Source organism: Panthera pardus, unplaced genomic scaffold, assembly GCF_024362965.1.
Source record: "Panthera pardus isolate Hobbes unplaced genomic scaffold, ASM2436296v1 HiC_scaffold_20, whole genome shotgun sequence".
NCBI lineage: Eukaryota > Metazoa > Chordata > Mammalia > Carnivora > Felidae > Panthera > Panthera pardus.
Window position 1 is genome coordinate 433,862 of NW_026526766.1, and position 16,139 is coordinate 450,000.

The 16,139-nt window shown below is 40.2% G+C and overlaps 1 protein-coding gene across 3 annotated transcripts in view; it reads right to left on the bottom strand.

Moving 5' to 3' along the window:
- The window catches only part of ZNF484 (zinc finger protein 484), a 35,191-nt gene that overhangs the window by 15,737 nt on the left and 3,315 nt on the right, over positions 1 to 16,139 (bottom strand). For 2 of the 3 annotated variants that reach the window (XM_019434317.2, XM_019434318.2), the window contains exons 2-3: positions 12,735 to 12,779; positions 5,054 to 5,180 (exon numbers count right to left, since the gene is read on the bottom strand). In XM_019434317.2, the coding sequence (XP_019289862.2) occupies positions 5,054 to 5,180; positions 12,735 to 12,749 (142 nt within the window). In that variant the 5' untranslated portion in view covers positions 12,750 to 12,779. Of the gene's footprint in view, positions 1 to 5,053; positions 5,197 to 12,734; positions 12,780 to 16,139 lie in introns of all 3 variants that reach the window. The other variant, XM_019434319.2, reaches the window with a different exon arrangement.

The following is a 16,139-nucleotide window of genomic DNA, read 5'->3' on the forward strand; positions in this document are numbered from 1 at the left end:
TCTGTACATTAATTTTGTATCCTGCGACTTTGCTGAATTCATGTATCAGTTCTAGCAGACTTTTGGTGGAGTCTATCGGGTTTTCCATGTATAATATCATGCCATCCGTGAAAAGTGAAAGCTGACTTCATCTTTGCCAATTTTGATGCCTTTGATTTCATTTTGTTGTCTGATTGCTGATGATGCTAGAACTTCCAACACTATGTTAAACAACAGCAGTGAGAGTGGACATCCCTGTGGTGTTCCTGATCTCAGGGGGGAAAGCTCTCAGTTTTCCCCATTGAGGATGATATTAGCTGTGGGCTTTTCAAAAATGGCTTTTATGATGTTTAAGTATGTTCCTTCTATCCCGACTTTCTTGAGGGCTTTTTTAAAGAAAGGATGCTGTAATTTGTCAAATGCTTTTTCTGCATAGATTGACAGGATCTTTGCAGATCTTTTCTTTTATTAATGTGATCTATCACATGGATTGATTTGCGAATATTGAACCAACCCTGCAGCCCAGGAATGAATCCCACTTGATCATGGTGAATAATCCTTTTTATATGCTGTTTAATTCAATTTGCTAGTATCTTGTTGAAGTTTTTGTAGCCATATCATCAGGAATATTGTTTTGCTGGGTCTCTGTCTGGTTTGGGAATCAAAGTAGTGCTGGCTTCATAGGATGATTCTGGAAGTTTTCCATCCCTTTCTATTTTTTGAAACAGCTTGAGAAGGATAGGTATTATCTCTGCTTTAAATGTCTGGTAGAATTCCCCTGGGAAGCCATCTGGTCCTGGACTCTTCTTTGTTGGGAGACTTTTGATAACTGATTCAATTTCTTTGCTGGTTATGGGTCTGTTCAGGTTTTCTATTTTTTCCCGTTTGAGTTTTGCAAGTGTGTGGGTGCTTAGGAATTTGTCCATTTCTTCCAGGTTGTCCAGTTTGTTGGCATATAATTTTTCATAGTATTCCCTGATAATGCTTGTATTTCTGAGGGATTGGTTGTAATAATTCCATTTTCATCCATGATTTTATCTGTTTGGGTCATCTCCCTTTTCTTTTTGAGAAGCATGGCTAGAGGTTTATCAATTTTGTTTATTTTTTCAAAAAAACAACTCTTGGTTTCATTGATCTGCTCTACCGTTTTTTTAGAGTCTATATTGTTTATTTATGCTCTGATCTTTATTATTTCTCTTCTTCTGCTGGGTTTGGGGTGTCTTTGCTGTTCTGCTTCTATTTCCTTTAGGTGTGCTGTTAGATTTTGTATTTGGGATTTTTCTTGTTTCTTGAGATAGGCCTGGATTGCAATGTATTTTTCTCTCAGGACTGCCTTCGCTGCATCCCAAAGCGTTTGGATTATTGTATTTTCATTTACATGTTTCCACATATTTTTAAATTTCTTCTCTAATTGCCTGGTTGACCTATTTACTCTTTAGTAGGGTGTTCTTTAACCTCCATGCTTTTGGAGGTTTTCCAGACTTTTTCCTGTGGTTGATTTGAAATTTCATAGCATTGTGATCTGGAAGTGTGCATGGTATGATCTCAATTCTTTTATACCTATTAAGGGCTGTTTTGTGACCCAGTATGTGATCTATCTTGGAGAATGTTCCATGCGCACTCGAGAAGAAAGTGTATTCCGTCGCTTTGGGATAGAGAGTTCTAAATGTATCTGTCACGTCCATCTGATCCAATGTATCATTCAGGGCCCTTGCTTCTTTATTGATTCTCTGTCTAGATGATCTATCCATTGTTGTAAGTGGAGTATTAAAGTGTCCTGCAATTACCACATTGTTATCAATAAGGTTGCTTATGTTTGTGATTAATTGTTTTATCTATTTGGGTGCTCCCAAATTCAGTGGGTAGACACTTATAATTGTTAGCTCTTCCTGATGGATAGACCCTGTAATTATTATATAATGCCCTTCTTCATCTCCTGTTACCGCCTTTAAAGTCTAGTTTGTCTGATATAAGTATGGCTACTCCAGCTTTCTTTTGACTTCCAGTAGCATGAGAGATAGTTCTCCATCCCCTCACTTTCAATCTGAAGGTGTCCTCAGGTCTAAAATGCGTCTCTTGTAGACAGCAAATAGATGGGTCTTGTTTTTTTATCCATTCTGATACCCTATATCTTTTGGTTGGAGCATTTAGTCCATTTACATTCAGTGTTATTACTGAAAGATATGGGTTTAGAGTCATTGTGATGTCTGTAGGTTTCATGCTTGTAGTGGTGTCTCTGGTACTTTGTGGTCCTTGTAACATTTCACTTACAGGGTCCCCCTTAGGATCTCTTGTAGGGCTGGTTTAGTGGTGATGAATTCCTTCAGTTTTTGTTTGTTTATCTCTCCTTCTATTCTGAAGGACAGACCTGCTGGGTAAAGGATTCTCAGCTGCATATTTTTCCTGTTCATCACATTGAAGATTTCCTGCCGTTCCTTTCTGGCCTGCCAAGTTTCAGTAGATAGGTCTGCTACTACCCTTATGTGTCTACCTTTGTACGTTAAGACCTTTTTATCCCTAGCTGCTTTCAGAATTCTCTCTTTATCCTTGTATTTTGCCAGTTTCAGTAGGATATGTCATGCAGAAGATCGATTCAAGTTATGTCTGAAAGGAGTTCTCTGTGCCTCTTGGATTTCAATGCCTGTTTCCTTCCCCAGATCTGGGAAGTTCTCAGCTATGATTTGTTCAAGTACACTTTCAGCCCCTTTCTCTCTTCTGGAATTCCTATGATACAGATATTGTTCTGCTTGATCGCATCACTTAGTTCTCTAATTCTCCTCTTGTACTCCTGGATTTTTATCTTTTTCTCAGCTTCCTCTTTTTCCATAACTTTATTTTCTAATTCACCTATTCTCCCCTCTGCCTTGTCAATCCGTGCTGTGGTCGCCTCCGTTTTATTTTGCACCTCAATTATAGCATTTTTTTAAATTCATCGTGACTATTTTTTAGTCCCTTGATCTCTGTAGCAATAGATTCTCTGCTGTCCTCTATGCTTTTTTCAAGCCCAGTGATTAATTTTATGACTATTATTCTAAATTCTTGTTCAGTTATATTGCTTGAATCGGTTTTGATCAATTCGTTAGCTGTCGCTACTTCCTGGAATTTCTTTTGAGGAGAATTCTTCCGTTTCATCACTTTGGCTAGTTTTCTGTCCCTCATGCATTTTAAAAGCTTGTTGTGTGCTCTGCACCTGCAAACACCGCTATATTAAAGGAGGCTCATATATACTGTCCGGAGCCGGGCCCTTCAGGAGGTGTTTTTTAAGGGACTGTTACTTGCTCTCTGTTTTCGTGACTTCGGTTATTTTATTACCCTACTCGTAATAATATTTTGGACCCTCCACCAGATGCGCTTTGATTTATTCCTTGGAGTAGCCCTGTAAAGGAAAACAGATAGACAAACAGGAGACAAAACACCAAACACACAAATAACATAAACAAACAAAAATCTAAAGACTAAAAACAAAACAAAAAACAAAAAAACAGACTGCAAGAAAAGAAGAGGGTGGAGGCGGTGCTGATAGAAGAGCAAATACAAGGACAGAAATGACAGGAGTGGGGGGGAGTGGGGGGGGGGAAGAAAAAATAAACATTGATTAGGCAGAGAGACTAAAAGCTCAATCCAGAGAGAGAGAAAGGAAAAAAAAGGAGGCGGGGAAAATGAAATGAAGATAAAGTTACCCAGAGAAATTATATGGCTTAATTATTTCAGAGAGAGAGAAAGGACCGTAAAGAAGGAGGTGTAGAACATGTATCAAGACAATGGATTAAATATGTCTGTTTAGACAGACCAATAACCAGAGTTATTGGGAGGGAAGAGATAAGGAGGAGAAATGGAGAGGGGGAGGGAAGAATTACCTATGTATCCAGAATTGACCTAGTCAATCCAGGCAATGCTGCATCGCTTGGCAGGGTAGCTGTCCACCGGGTCTGTGCCCCGCTGGTGGACAGCAGTTACCCAGTGCAAAGGGGCGTGGTTTGGCGTTTTCTGGATCCACCTCCACTATGGGCCCAGGAGTGATCCCTGAGGCCCTGCCTTGGTGGTGGTGGGGAGTGGGGGAGGAAATGGCGATCCCCAGTCTCTTCTCTACGGAGCTGGACCCGGTGGACTCAGTTTGAGTCACCCTCACTGTGCCACGGACACAGACAAGAAGGTCCTTCTCACTCTGCCAACTCCCCTGACCCTGCGCTTGGCTGGGATCCAAAGTCCTGCTCTGTGCACTCTGGCACTGGGGAAGTGCCTCTCAGTGCCGCGATATGTGGTCCCCTCTGGCTTTGTCTGTGCCACAGCCACTTCAGGGAGGACCACCTTCTCCTACTGCGCACACAGCCACTGCCCTCACCATGAGCCCCCAGGGTGGCGCACGCAGGCAGTCTTTGTCTTTTCCACAGCACTTCAGGCAAACGGCGGCCTTTTCCTCCTGCAGACTGCGCCCTCAGCCTGGCCACCGTGCCCAGGGGTAGCAGACGCAGGCAGGTTCTGTACTATCGCGCAGCTCTCCAGGGAGGGAACCACTTTCTCCAGCTGCGGGCTGAGCCCCTGACCCGCACCCAGGCCTGGCTCCCCTCCTCCCTAGGTGCGTGAACAGGGAGCCGGCCCCAGTTCAAAGAAAGCCCCGCAGTTAAGAGACTGGATCCCTCCCAGTCTCAGTCCGAGGTCTTTCTCCTGTCCAGATACCGTCCTACACTTCCCTAGCCACTCATCTCTTCGTTTTGTCTCTCCGCAGAAGGGGGTCCCTCCCCTCCATGTCCACGCAGCCTTTTTTTTTTTATCTCCCCCAGTTCACAGTTACCCACCTATCTCTTTTCCATCTTTCCCATTTTCATCCTAGTAGATTCAGTCTCTTTTCCTCCCAGGTTCTGGTGTTCAAAGTCCTTTGGTTTCCACACTTCCTTGTTTGAGAGATGCAGGAAGTATGGATTCCCCCTACTTCTCCACCATGTTGGCCCCTCCCAGACCTGCAGCCTTTAGAATTCCCACATATCACAGAAATTCCACAGATTTAAAAAATTCCACTGAGAATGTAAATATACTCAAATAGGTACAGCCTTATCCCCAGGGGAGCTGTGCTTACCCACTGAGATCAAGTTGAAATAGTTTTCCAGCATCACATCCCTGTACAGGCTTTTCTGAGCAAGGTCCAATCGTTGCCACTCCTCCCTGCTGAAGTCTACCATTACATCCTTGAATGACACTGACCCCTGCAAAGACATATTCCTATTCAATGTGAAGAATGGAAACAAGGTATTTAGGAACTTACTTTTAATAATTTGCATCATGCTACAACATATAAAGTTCTCACTAAACACCTGTATTTTATATCATTATTTGAGGGAAAATAAATCTCATTAAAAATATCATGCTGGTGCCTGGGTGGCTCAGTCAAGATTAAGCCTCCGACTTTGGCTCAGGTCATAATCTTGTGGTTCGTGAGTTTGAGCCCCACATCGGGCTCTGTGCTGACAGCTCAGAACCTGGAGCCTGCTTCGGTTTCTGTGTCTCCCTCGCTCTCTGCCCACCCCCCCACCCACATGCTCTCACTCTCTCTCCCTCTCAAAAATAAGCATTAAAAAAATATATAACCACAGAATCTACCCCCAAAGCAAAGAGCACACTTTACACACTGTATGTTAGCCAATTTGATAATAAATTATATTAAAGTAATATAAATAAATAAATAAATAAATCATGCCGTTCTTTCTGTAGTACTGATAATATTCTGGGTTGTTTTGGTCATGTTTTTTTGGTATGCTGTGGAAATTCATAAAACTTTATGATTTGTGCATTCTTTTCTATGCCATATGTCATTAAAACTTCATTTAAAAGATAAAATATATTCTGCCGTTCATTTTGCACTTACCAATTCACTGAATAAGTCCATTTCTTTCTTTAAAAAAGATAATTAAAATAGGCATTTTTTTTTTTTAACAGTGTGGTACTAGCATAAAGAGAGACATATAGGTCAATGGGATGTAAATGAGAATCAAGAAATAAACCGTCATATTTATAGTCAATTGATATTCAACACAGGTGTCAAAACAACTTAAAACCGGGAAAAAAAGGATAAAAGAATGAAGTTGGACACCTACCTCATACCATATTAAAAAAAATAGCTCAAAATGGGTCAAAGGCCTAAATGTTCTTATATTTAGCCAAATTTACACTTTAGCTAAAAGGGTAAATCCTTGTGATGCTCGATTTGGCAATGATTCCTGGGATATAAAGTCAAAAGCACAAGCAACTAAAGAAAAAAGTAGAGGAGCAAGTGGATGGCTCAGTCAGTTAAGCATCTGACTTCGGCTCAGGTCGTAATCTTGCAGTTCATGAGTTCAAGCCCCCCCGTCAGGCTCTGTGCTGACAGCTCAGCACCCCAACTTATACTCTGTCTGTCTCTCTCTCTCAAAAATGAGTAAACATTAAAAAAAGTTAAAAAGAAAAAAATAAATAGGACTTCATCAGAATTAAAAACTTTGTGCTTAAAAGGATATCATCAAGAAAGCGAAAAGACAACCCAAAAACTGGAACAAAATTTTTGCAAATTATATGTCTGGTAAGTGACCTGTATCTACAATATAAAGAGCTCCTGTAACTCAATAAAGCATAAATAATCCAATTAAAATGAATAAAGGACCTGAATATACATTTCTCTAAAGATCCATAAATGGGAAAAAGCACATGTAAAGATCCTCAGTACCTTTAGTCATAAAGGATATAGAAATCCAAATCATAGAGATACCCCTTCAAATTCACTAAGATGACTATAATAAAAAAGATATTTAATACTGTTAGTCATCAGTGGTATATTTCCACGAGAATGGCTTCAATTAAAAAAAAAGATAATAATAAATGGTTAGTGTGGAAGTGGAAATATTGGAACCCTTGTACAGTGATAGTGGACATGTAAAATGATATAACCACTTTGAAAAACACAATTTCTCAAAAAGTTAAACACAGAGTTACAACATGACCCAAAAGGTCCACTTCCAGGTATATACCCAATAGAAATGAAAACATTTGTCTACATAAAACTTGCACATGACAATTCATAGTAGCATTATTCATAATATTCACAGTGAAAAGGAATAACATATTGTAGTCTGAGAAGACAGAGGGGGAATGTGGGGCAGAGGCAACATTTGAGAGGTATCAGTGAACAACATTAGCCCAAAGATTCAAGAAGCTCCTCAAATCCAACTTTATAAAACTGCAAAGACTATAAAAAATGGTAACAGTAATATCTAGTGATGTTTAAAATACATGTCAAATCTAGGGCGCCTGGGTGGCTCAGCCGGTTAAGCATCCGACTTCAGCTCAGGTCATGATCTCACGGTCAGTGAGTTCAAGCCCCGCATCCAGCACTGTGTTGACAGCTCAGAGCCTGAAGCCTGCTTCGAATTCTGTGTCTCCCTCTCTCTCTGTCCCTCCCTCGCTCAGGCTCTGTCTCTCTCTCTCAAAAAGGAATAAACATTTAAAAAAATAATAATAAAATACATGTCAAATTTAAATGCATGAAAATAAGAATGCAAAGATGAGAGGTGGTAAATGGAATTAAGATGATTTGGTATCCCAGAATTATTGAGAAGGGGGTAGAAATAACAACGACTTAAAGATGAATACTGTAATATCTAGGGTAAAAAAAAGAATGTATACAATGAGCAAGTTAACAAAGGAAAAAATTAAATTTTGAGTAATCTAAAAGAAGATTCAGAAAGGAATGTAAAAATAATATTAAATAGATGGTTCAAATATAAAATTAATAGTAAGATAGTATATATAAGTGCAAGTATATCAGCCATTACATTAAATGTAAATGGACTTGGGAGCCTCAATGGTTCAGGTGATTAAGCATCTGACTCTTGATTTTGGCTCAGGTCATGATCTCACAGTTGGTCCTCTCTCTCCCTCTCCCCCTCTCTCTGCCACTCCCCCAATGGTGCTCTCACTCTCTCAAAATAAATAAACATTTAAATGTAAATGGATTAAACATTCAAGATAAAGCAAAGATTGAATAAATCCCACTTGATCATGGTGAATGATCCTTTTAATGAATTGTTTAAAAAAAAAAATTTATTGTTATTTATTTTGAGAGAGCTAGAGAGCAAACAGTAGAGGGACAGAGAGAGAGGGAGACAAAAATCCCAAGCAGGTTCTGTGCCATCAGTGCAGAGCCAGATGCGGGGCTCAAACTCACAAACTGTGAGATCATGACCTGAGCCAAAATCAAAAGTCATACATTTAACCCACTGAGCCACCCAGGCACCCCCTTTTAATGTATTGTTGAATGTAGTTTGCTAATATTTTGCTGAGAATTTTTGTATATGTTTCATCAGGGATCTTGGTCTATACTTTTTGTAGTGTCTTTGTCCGGTTTTAGTATCAGGGTAATGCTGGCCTTTTAGAATGTATTTGGAAGCTTTCCTTCTTCTTCTATGTTTTGGAATAGTTTGACAAGAGTAGCTTTAACTCTCCTTTACTTTTTTTTTTAAGTTTATTTATTTGAGAGAGAGCAAGCAAATGGGGAAGGGGTAGAGAGAGGGGAGAGAGAAAATCCCAAGCAGGCTCTGAGCTCTAAGCACAGAGCCCAATGCAGGGCTCTATCTCACAAACTGAGATCATGACCTGAGCAGAAATATGAGTCAGGCGCTTAAGCTACTGAGCCACCCAGGCACCCCTTAAACTCTCCCTTAAGTGTTTACTAGATGGAGCACCTGGGTGGATGAGTCGATTGAGCATCTGACTTCATTCAGCTCAGGTCATGATCTCAGTCGTGAGTTCGAGCCCCACATAGGTCTCATGGCTGTCAGTGCAAAGCGGGCTTCAGATCCTCTGTCCCCCTCTCTCTGCCCCTCCCCCACTTGCACTCTCTCAAAAATAAACAAACACTTAACAAATAAAAAATAAAATAAATGTTTGCTAAAATTCACCTGTGAAGCCATCTGGTCCTGGACTTCTGTCTGTTGGGGTTTTTTTTTTTTCATTATCAATTCAATTTCACTACTAGTAACTGGTCTGTTTAGATTTTGTATCTCTTCCTGATTCAGTTTTAGAAGATTATATGTTTCTAGGAATTTATCCATTTCTTCCAGGTTTATTCCTGGGATACAAGAATGATTTAATATCCACAAATCAATCAACATGACACACCACATTGACAAAATAAAGATAAAAATCATGTAGTCATCTCAATAAATGCAGAAAAAGCATTTGACAAAATTTAATACCTGTTCATGAAAAAAATAAAAGTAAGACTTTCAACAAAGCGGGTTTAAAGGGAATATATTTCTGGGCACCTGGGCAGCTCAGTCAGTTGAGAGTCTGAATCTTGATTTCAGCTCAGGTCATGATCCAAGGGTTGTGGGACTGAGCCCCACACTGGGCTCTGTGCTAAGCATGGAGCTTGCTTAAGATTCTCTATCTCTCCTTCTGCCCCTCCACTCCCCTGCTCACACTCTCTCTCACTCTAAAATAAAATAAATAATTAAAAATAAAGGGAGTATAGCTCAACATAATAAAGGCCGTAAATGACAAACCCACAACAAACATATACAATGGTGAAAAACTGACAGCTTTTTCTCTAAGATCAGGGGCAAGACAAGGATGTCCACTCTCATCACTTCTATTCAACACAGTACTGGAAGTCTAGGCCACAGCAATCAGAAAGGAAAAAGAAAAGACATCCAAGTTGATAAGGAAGAAGTAAAACTGTCATTATTTGCAGATGACATGGTACCATACACAGAAAATCCTAAAAACTCCACCAAAAAAATATTAGAAATAATAAACGAATCCAGTAAAGTTGCAGATACAAAATTAACATACAAAAAAGATACTGCTTATGTTTCCATATACTAATATAAAGTAGCAGAAAGAAATTAAGAAAACAATTCCATTTACAACTGTATCAAAAAGACTAAAAGCCTAGGAATAAACTTAATGAAAAGAGATGAAAGACCTGTACCCTGAAAAACAATAAAGCATTAATGAAAGAAAGAAACCAAAGACAATACAAACAAATGGAAAGATATACCATGCTTATGGATTGGAATAATTAATATTGTTAAAATTCCATATTACCCAAAGCAATCTATAGATACAATATAATTCCTATAAAATGCCAATAGTATTTTTTACAGAACTAGAAAAATACTAAAATTTTTATGGAACCACCAAAAAAACCCAAGTAGCAAATGCAATCGAATAACAAAGCTGGGGGTAGCACATCCAATATTTCAAGAGATACTACAAAGCTACAGTAATCTAAACAGTATAGTACTAGCACAAAAAACAGACACATAGATCATTGGAATGGAATAGGAGGCCCAGAAATAAACCCAGGCTTTATATGGTCAATTAATCTACAACAAAGGAGGCAAGAATATACCATGGGAAAAGCCAGTCTCTTCAATAAATGGGCGTTGGGAAAACAGGACTGCTACATGTAAGAATGAAACTGAACCACTTTCTTACACCATACCCAAAAATAAATTCAAAACGGATTAAAAACCTAAATGTGAGACAGGAAACCATCAAAATCCTAGAAGAGAACACAGGCAGTAACCTCTTTGACATCAGATTTAGCGACATGTTTTTAGATATGTCTCCTCAGCCAAAGGAAACAAAAACAGTAATAAACTGTTGGGGCTATGTCAAAATAAAAAAACTTCTACATAGTGAAAGAAACAATCAGCAAAATGAAAAGGCAACCTACTGAACAGGAAAAGATATGTGCAAATGGTACACTGAATAAGGGGTTAATATCTGAAATATACAAAGAACTTATACAACTCAACACACACACACAAAAAAAACCCACAAATAATCTGGTTAAAAATGGATAGAGGACCTGAATAGACATTTTTCCAAAAAATGAGATATGAGGATGGCTCAGTTGGTTGAGCACCTGATTCTTGATTTCAGCTCAGGTCATGATCTCACGGTTCATGGGTTTGAGCCCAAGTCGAGCTCCATGCTGACAGCTCAGAGCTTGGAGCCTGCTTGGGATTCTGTATCTCCCTCTCTCTCTGCCTCTCCCCTGCATGCACTGGGTCTCTGTCTCTCAAAAATAAATAAACATTAAAAAAATCTTTTTTTAAGTTAAAATGCAGAGATAAATATTATTGAAAAAATATATAAGAATATGCTTACTATAAAATAAGTCCTCCTTCAAAAAAAAAAAAAAAAAAAATCAGTGAACGACTTCCACTCCTGGAAAGATGGGAACAAATGCACTCATCTCTCCTCATTCCACTACGCTCATCTAGAAACCCTAGACATCATCCATAAACAATCTGAGAATACTCTGTAAGGCTAAAGAATAAGAGACAAACTGGCTAGAGACCTCAGGAACCAAGGAACTACACAACATTAGTTCCTGAAGACTGCCTCATATAGCCCTGACAGGTGCTAGAACATTCTACAACCCAGAATCACCAAGAGCACACAAAGAGAGCTCAAAGAAAAGTCTGCTCTCTCTAGCTAAAAGATCAGCAAAGGGGCAACCTAGAAGGCAGAAAAATTTTAGGCAAAATATACTCTAGCCAAACACAACAGATGAAGAACCCAAAGAAACAAAAAACTTTGGGCCTGACCCCACGCCCACCAGTAAAGACCCAGGGAGTGGCCTAGACTCCCACTCTTGCCTGGCTGAACAAAGATGCCCGTTCACATTCCAATGGTGTGGTGTGGGAAAAAGCAGGGGGGAACTGGAACTTTCATTCATACACAGTAGTAATAAAATAAAAAAAAAAAAAAAAATAGACCAATATTTCTCATTAATATAAGTCCTCAACAAAGTATGAGCAAATAAAATACATAAAAAGAAGTATATGCCGGGGTGCCTGGGTGGCTCTGTCGGTTAAGTGTCTGACTTTGGCTCAGGTCATGATCTCGCAGTTTGTGGATTCCAGGCCCACGTCAGACTCTGTGCTGACAGCTTGCTCAGAGCCTGGGGCCTGCTTCAGATTCTGTGTCTCCCTTTATCTCTGCCCCTCCCCTGCTCGCCCTGTCTCTCGCTGTCTCTCTCTCAAAAATAAATAAACATTAAAAAAAAAAAGTATATGCCATGATCAAATGGGGTTTATTCAAAGGTTGCCAAGGCTGGCTCAGTATGTGAAAATCAATGTAATCCATCATAGCAGTAGGCTAAGGAAGTAAAATTCCACAACCATGTCAACTGATGCAGAAAATCAAAATTCAACACCTATTCATGATAAAACCTCAAAACTTTGTTTCACAAGGTAGTCCTTGGACAAGCAGCAATGACACCCTGTTGGAATCCCAACCCTATTAAGAATCTGAAGTCACGTGCCAGCGAGAGAAGCACCACTTTGTAATGATGGAAACCCTGTCAGTGTATTTCTAACAGTGTTCTTGTTGAAGACACTGTTCTGTCTCCATTCATCTGAAGAGCCATCAGAATTCTTCTCAAGCATCAAGAACCAGGCAATCTTTACTACAGATGAAATAAATTACTTATCAACAATATAAACCAGTATCTCATTTTCATTATTGCTATGTCTTTCACGGAGATCAGAGACAATCTCACAGTTCAAAGTTCATAGCTGTATAAAATCACAACTCACATATATCTATACTCCAAGCTTGACTTGGAGTTGATAGTCAGTTCTTTTTTGCCCTCTGATCTTGGTTTTTATTAATTTATACTTGTCCATCTTACGATATGGGTTGTTAGATGCTTCCTAAAATCCACTAGAAAACAAAACAACAAATAAGTAAATGAACAAATAAGAACTCACCAGAGACTTGGTCATTTCTGGCTCTTCTGGGAAAGAGGCAGAGATCTGAGAAGAGATGAACAGAGTGACCAATGAGAGAAGGAAGTGTGCCAGAGTCCCACACATGGACATATACATCATTTAGCATCCATGCACCTGACCCAAAAAATTCATTTCCAGGACTACATCATAAAAAACCATCCTGAATTGCACAAAAGTTTAGTTTATTTTTTTTAATGTTTATTGATTTTTTGAAAGAGAGAGAGAGTGGGGGAGGGGCAGAGAGAGAGAGGGAGACAGAGGATCCCAAGCAGGCTCTGCGCTGTCAGCACAGAACCTGACATGGGGCTCGAACTCATGAAACGTGAAATGATGACCTGAGCCGAAATCGGATGCTCAGCTGACTCAGCCACCCAGGCACCCCTGCACAAAAATTGAAAAGCAGAAATTTCACCACAGCATGGCTAACAACAAAATTAAAAGGCTAGAACATACTGATACCCAATAACCTTAGACTCTTTAAATAATTTGTGGACCATCCTGAAAACATAAAGACACATAAAATTAAATTACAGTAGAAAAATATGTTAAACGGCCAAGTAAAAATAAAAAGATGTACCAAATAGTATGGTTTCATTTTCACTGAACAATATGTGTGTACATACACATGCACACATACACGCATGGACACATATATGAGTGCATTCGTACACAAGAAAGAAAATTGTCTGGGAGGAAATATACTACCATGTTAACAGATATATTATTTGGGTGGTGGTAAAATTATAGGTAATTTTTATATTCTTATAAAACAAAGTAGCTTTTTTTTTTTTTTAATGTTTGTTTATTTGGGGCACCTGGGCGGCTCAGTTGGTTGAGCCTCCAACTTAGGCTCAGGTCACAGTCTCGCGATTTGTGGGTTCAAGCTCCGTGTCAGGCTCTGTGCTGACAGGTTGGAGACTGGAGTCTGCTTCAGATTCTGTGTCTCCCTCTCTTTCTGCCCCTTCCTCACTCATGCTTTGTCTCTTTCTCTCTCTCAAAAATAAACATTAAAAAATTGTTTTTAATAAATAAAAATAAATGTTTATTTTTGAGAGAGATAGTGAGCGGGAAGGGGCAGAGAGAGAGAGAGAGAGAGAGAGAGAGGAGAGGTAGAGAAAATCCCAAGCAGGCTCGCTGCTGTCAGCACAGAGCCCAATGCAGGGCTCGCTCCCACGAACCGTGAGATCGTGACCTAAGCTGAAATCAAGAGGCAGACAGTCAACTGAGCCACCCAGGCGCCCCTGGAAGCAGGTTCTAATCAAGACACACACATTGGTCATTGTGTCCCTTTGACCCTAGACCTATCCTCCCCAATATTTTTTCATGATAGACTTTTAAAATTAATTTTTGCTTTGAACTTTTATATTAAAAGTATTCCTATTAAACATACTTTTCATGTCTAAACTCTGCCAGCAAATATTGGGCCAAGGTGGACTGGAGTCCGAAAAAGAGATTCTGAAGGCTCACTATGTGCTCTGACACCAGGGATCTGTGGAAACACAATGAGATCCTGCAGAGACAGTGCCACATGGTGACAGCCACTCAGCTGTCCTCCCAAGAGCCTCATACGGTGTGGGACGGGTGGCACAGGGGAACAACGAGAATTTGGAGCCAAATCAATGTACGTTTGAATCTCAGTTCTTCCATCTTCTAGCAGGACAACCTAGAGAACTCACTTCAATCTGTTTCCCCATCTTCATACTTTTTAGATAAACAAACTTACAATACTTGAAAAGCACTCAGACAGGTGTGGCATACAAATACTCACTAAAATTCGTTACTGATATTATTCCAATATCAGTAATCCACGTAGACTGCAATCACTGTACCAGATGTCATCTGACTTCACAGCCCCTCAAGTAAGTCATCACCAACCCCGACCCCCAGTTCCTCACTCGCACTCCACAGGTGGCTCCACTGTAGGTTGCTGCACACCGACCTCCCGCGAGAGCCATCACTCACACCTCAGGATCACTGGTCCCCATACCCTGCTGCTCACAGACCCCAAATCATTCATTCCACAGTCCCTGATCACAGAGCCTCCAACACTCTAACCTGATCGTTCTGGCTTGCCACCAGTAAATTCCATGCCCCACAAAGGAAAAATTCCTCTTATAGGTCTTTCCTCTATTCTCAATACTTCTGGTCATCAAATATGTGTGTGTGTGTGTGTGTGTGTGTGTGTGTGTGTTGGAAAAGGTCGGGGGTGGGGAAGGAATGCCTACACTAAGCAATTCTGCAACACCAGCCGAATGTCCTACAATTTAACTCAATTCTGGCATCATCTGCTTGGAGTCAGCATCAGATCGCACAGGTTGAGGGCTCAGTCTCATGAGTGCCCCCTGCCCCAACTTCAAATGCCAATCATAAGCCCAGGCTGTTACTTGTGCTTATTAACTGGCTATAAATCAGAGGTTCCCAGGACCCCCAGCTCGGGTTCCATTAATTTGCCAGAGCAGCTCACAGAACTCAGGAAAACATTTGACTTATTGGATTACCGATTGATTATAAAATGACATACCTCAGGAACAACCAGGTGGATGAGACGCACAGAGCGAGGTATATGGGAAGGGGTGCCGCACTCTCCCAGCATCTCTATGTGTTCAATCCAGAAGCTCTCCAAACTCCATCCTTTTGGGGTTTTATTGACGCTTCATTATGTACAGATGATTAATTAAATAACTGACCATTGGTGACTGACTCAACCTCCATTCGGGGCATGGGTTTCAAGTTCCAACGCTCTAATCACATGGTTCGCTCCCCTGGCAACCAGCCCTCCTCGAGTGGTTATGGAGAGACTTTAGAAAAATTACTTCATTAACGTAAACTCAGGTGTGGTTCAAAAGAATTTATTATGAATGATGACAACATCCATTTCACCTTCATCTCTCTGGAGCAATTTCTGGAGTCAGGAACAAAAGGTGCCCTGTGGCTCTTATCATTTAGGAAATGACAAAGGTTCTAGGAGCTATGTGCTGGGAACCATGGACTAAGACTAAAATACTTATTTCTTATTATATCACAATATCACATGCCCCCATTGCTGGCCTCCACACTTTCATCACCACCCACCATGCATCTTCATCAATCATCCCAAGAGTCCCAATCCCAGATGCACCTGCACTGGCACCAGGTACCCAAGCACACTTCCCACCACTCACACCACTACTAGGCCTGTACCATTAGCCTTCCCCACAAATTTACCCACACACGCACGCACACACACACACGCAACACAGAGGAAGGAACCCAATCAATGATCAAATCTGGGGATATTCTTGAATTTTCAAGATAATCAAAAACACATAAATCCAAAGCACATGTGAAATAACAGATTATTTACAGAGAAAATTTTCAGAAAATCAAGATGCCTCATCTGCAGTA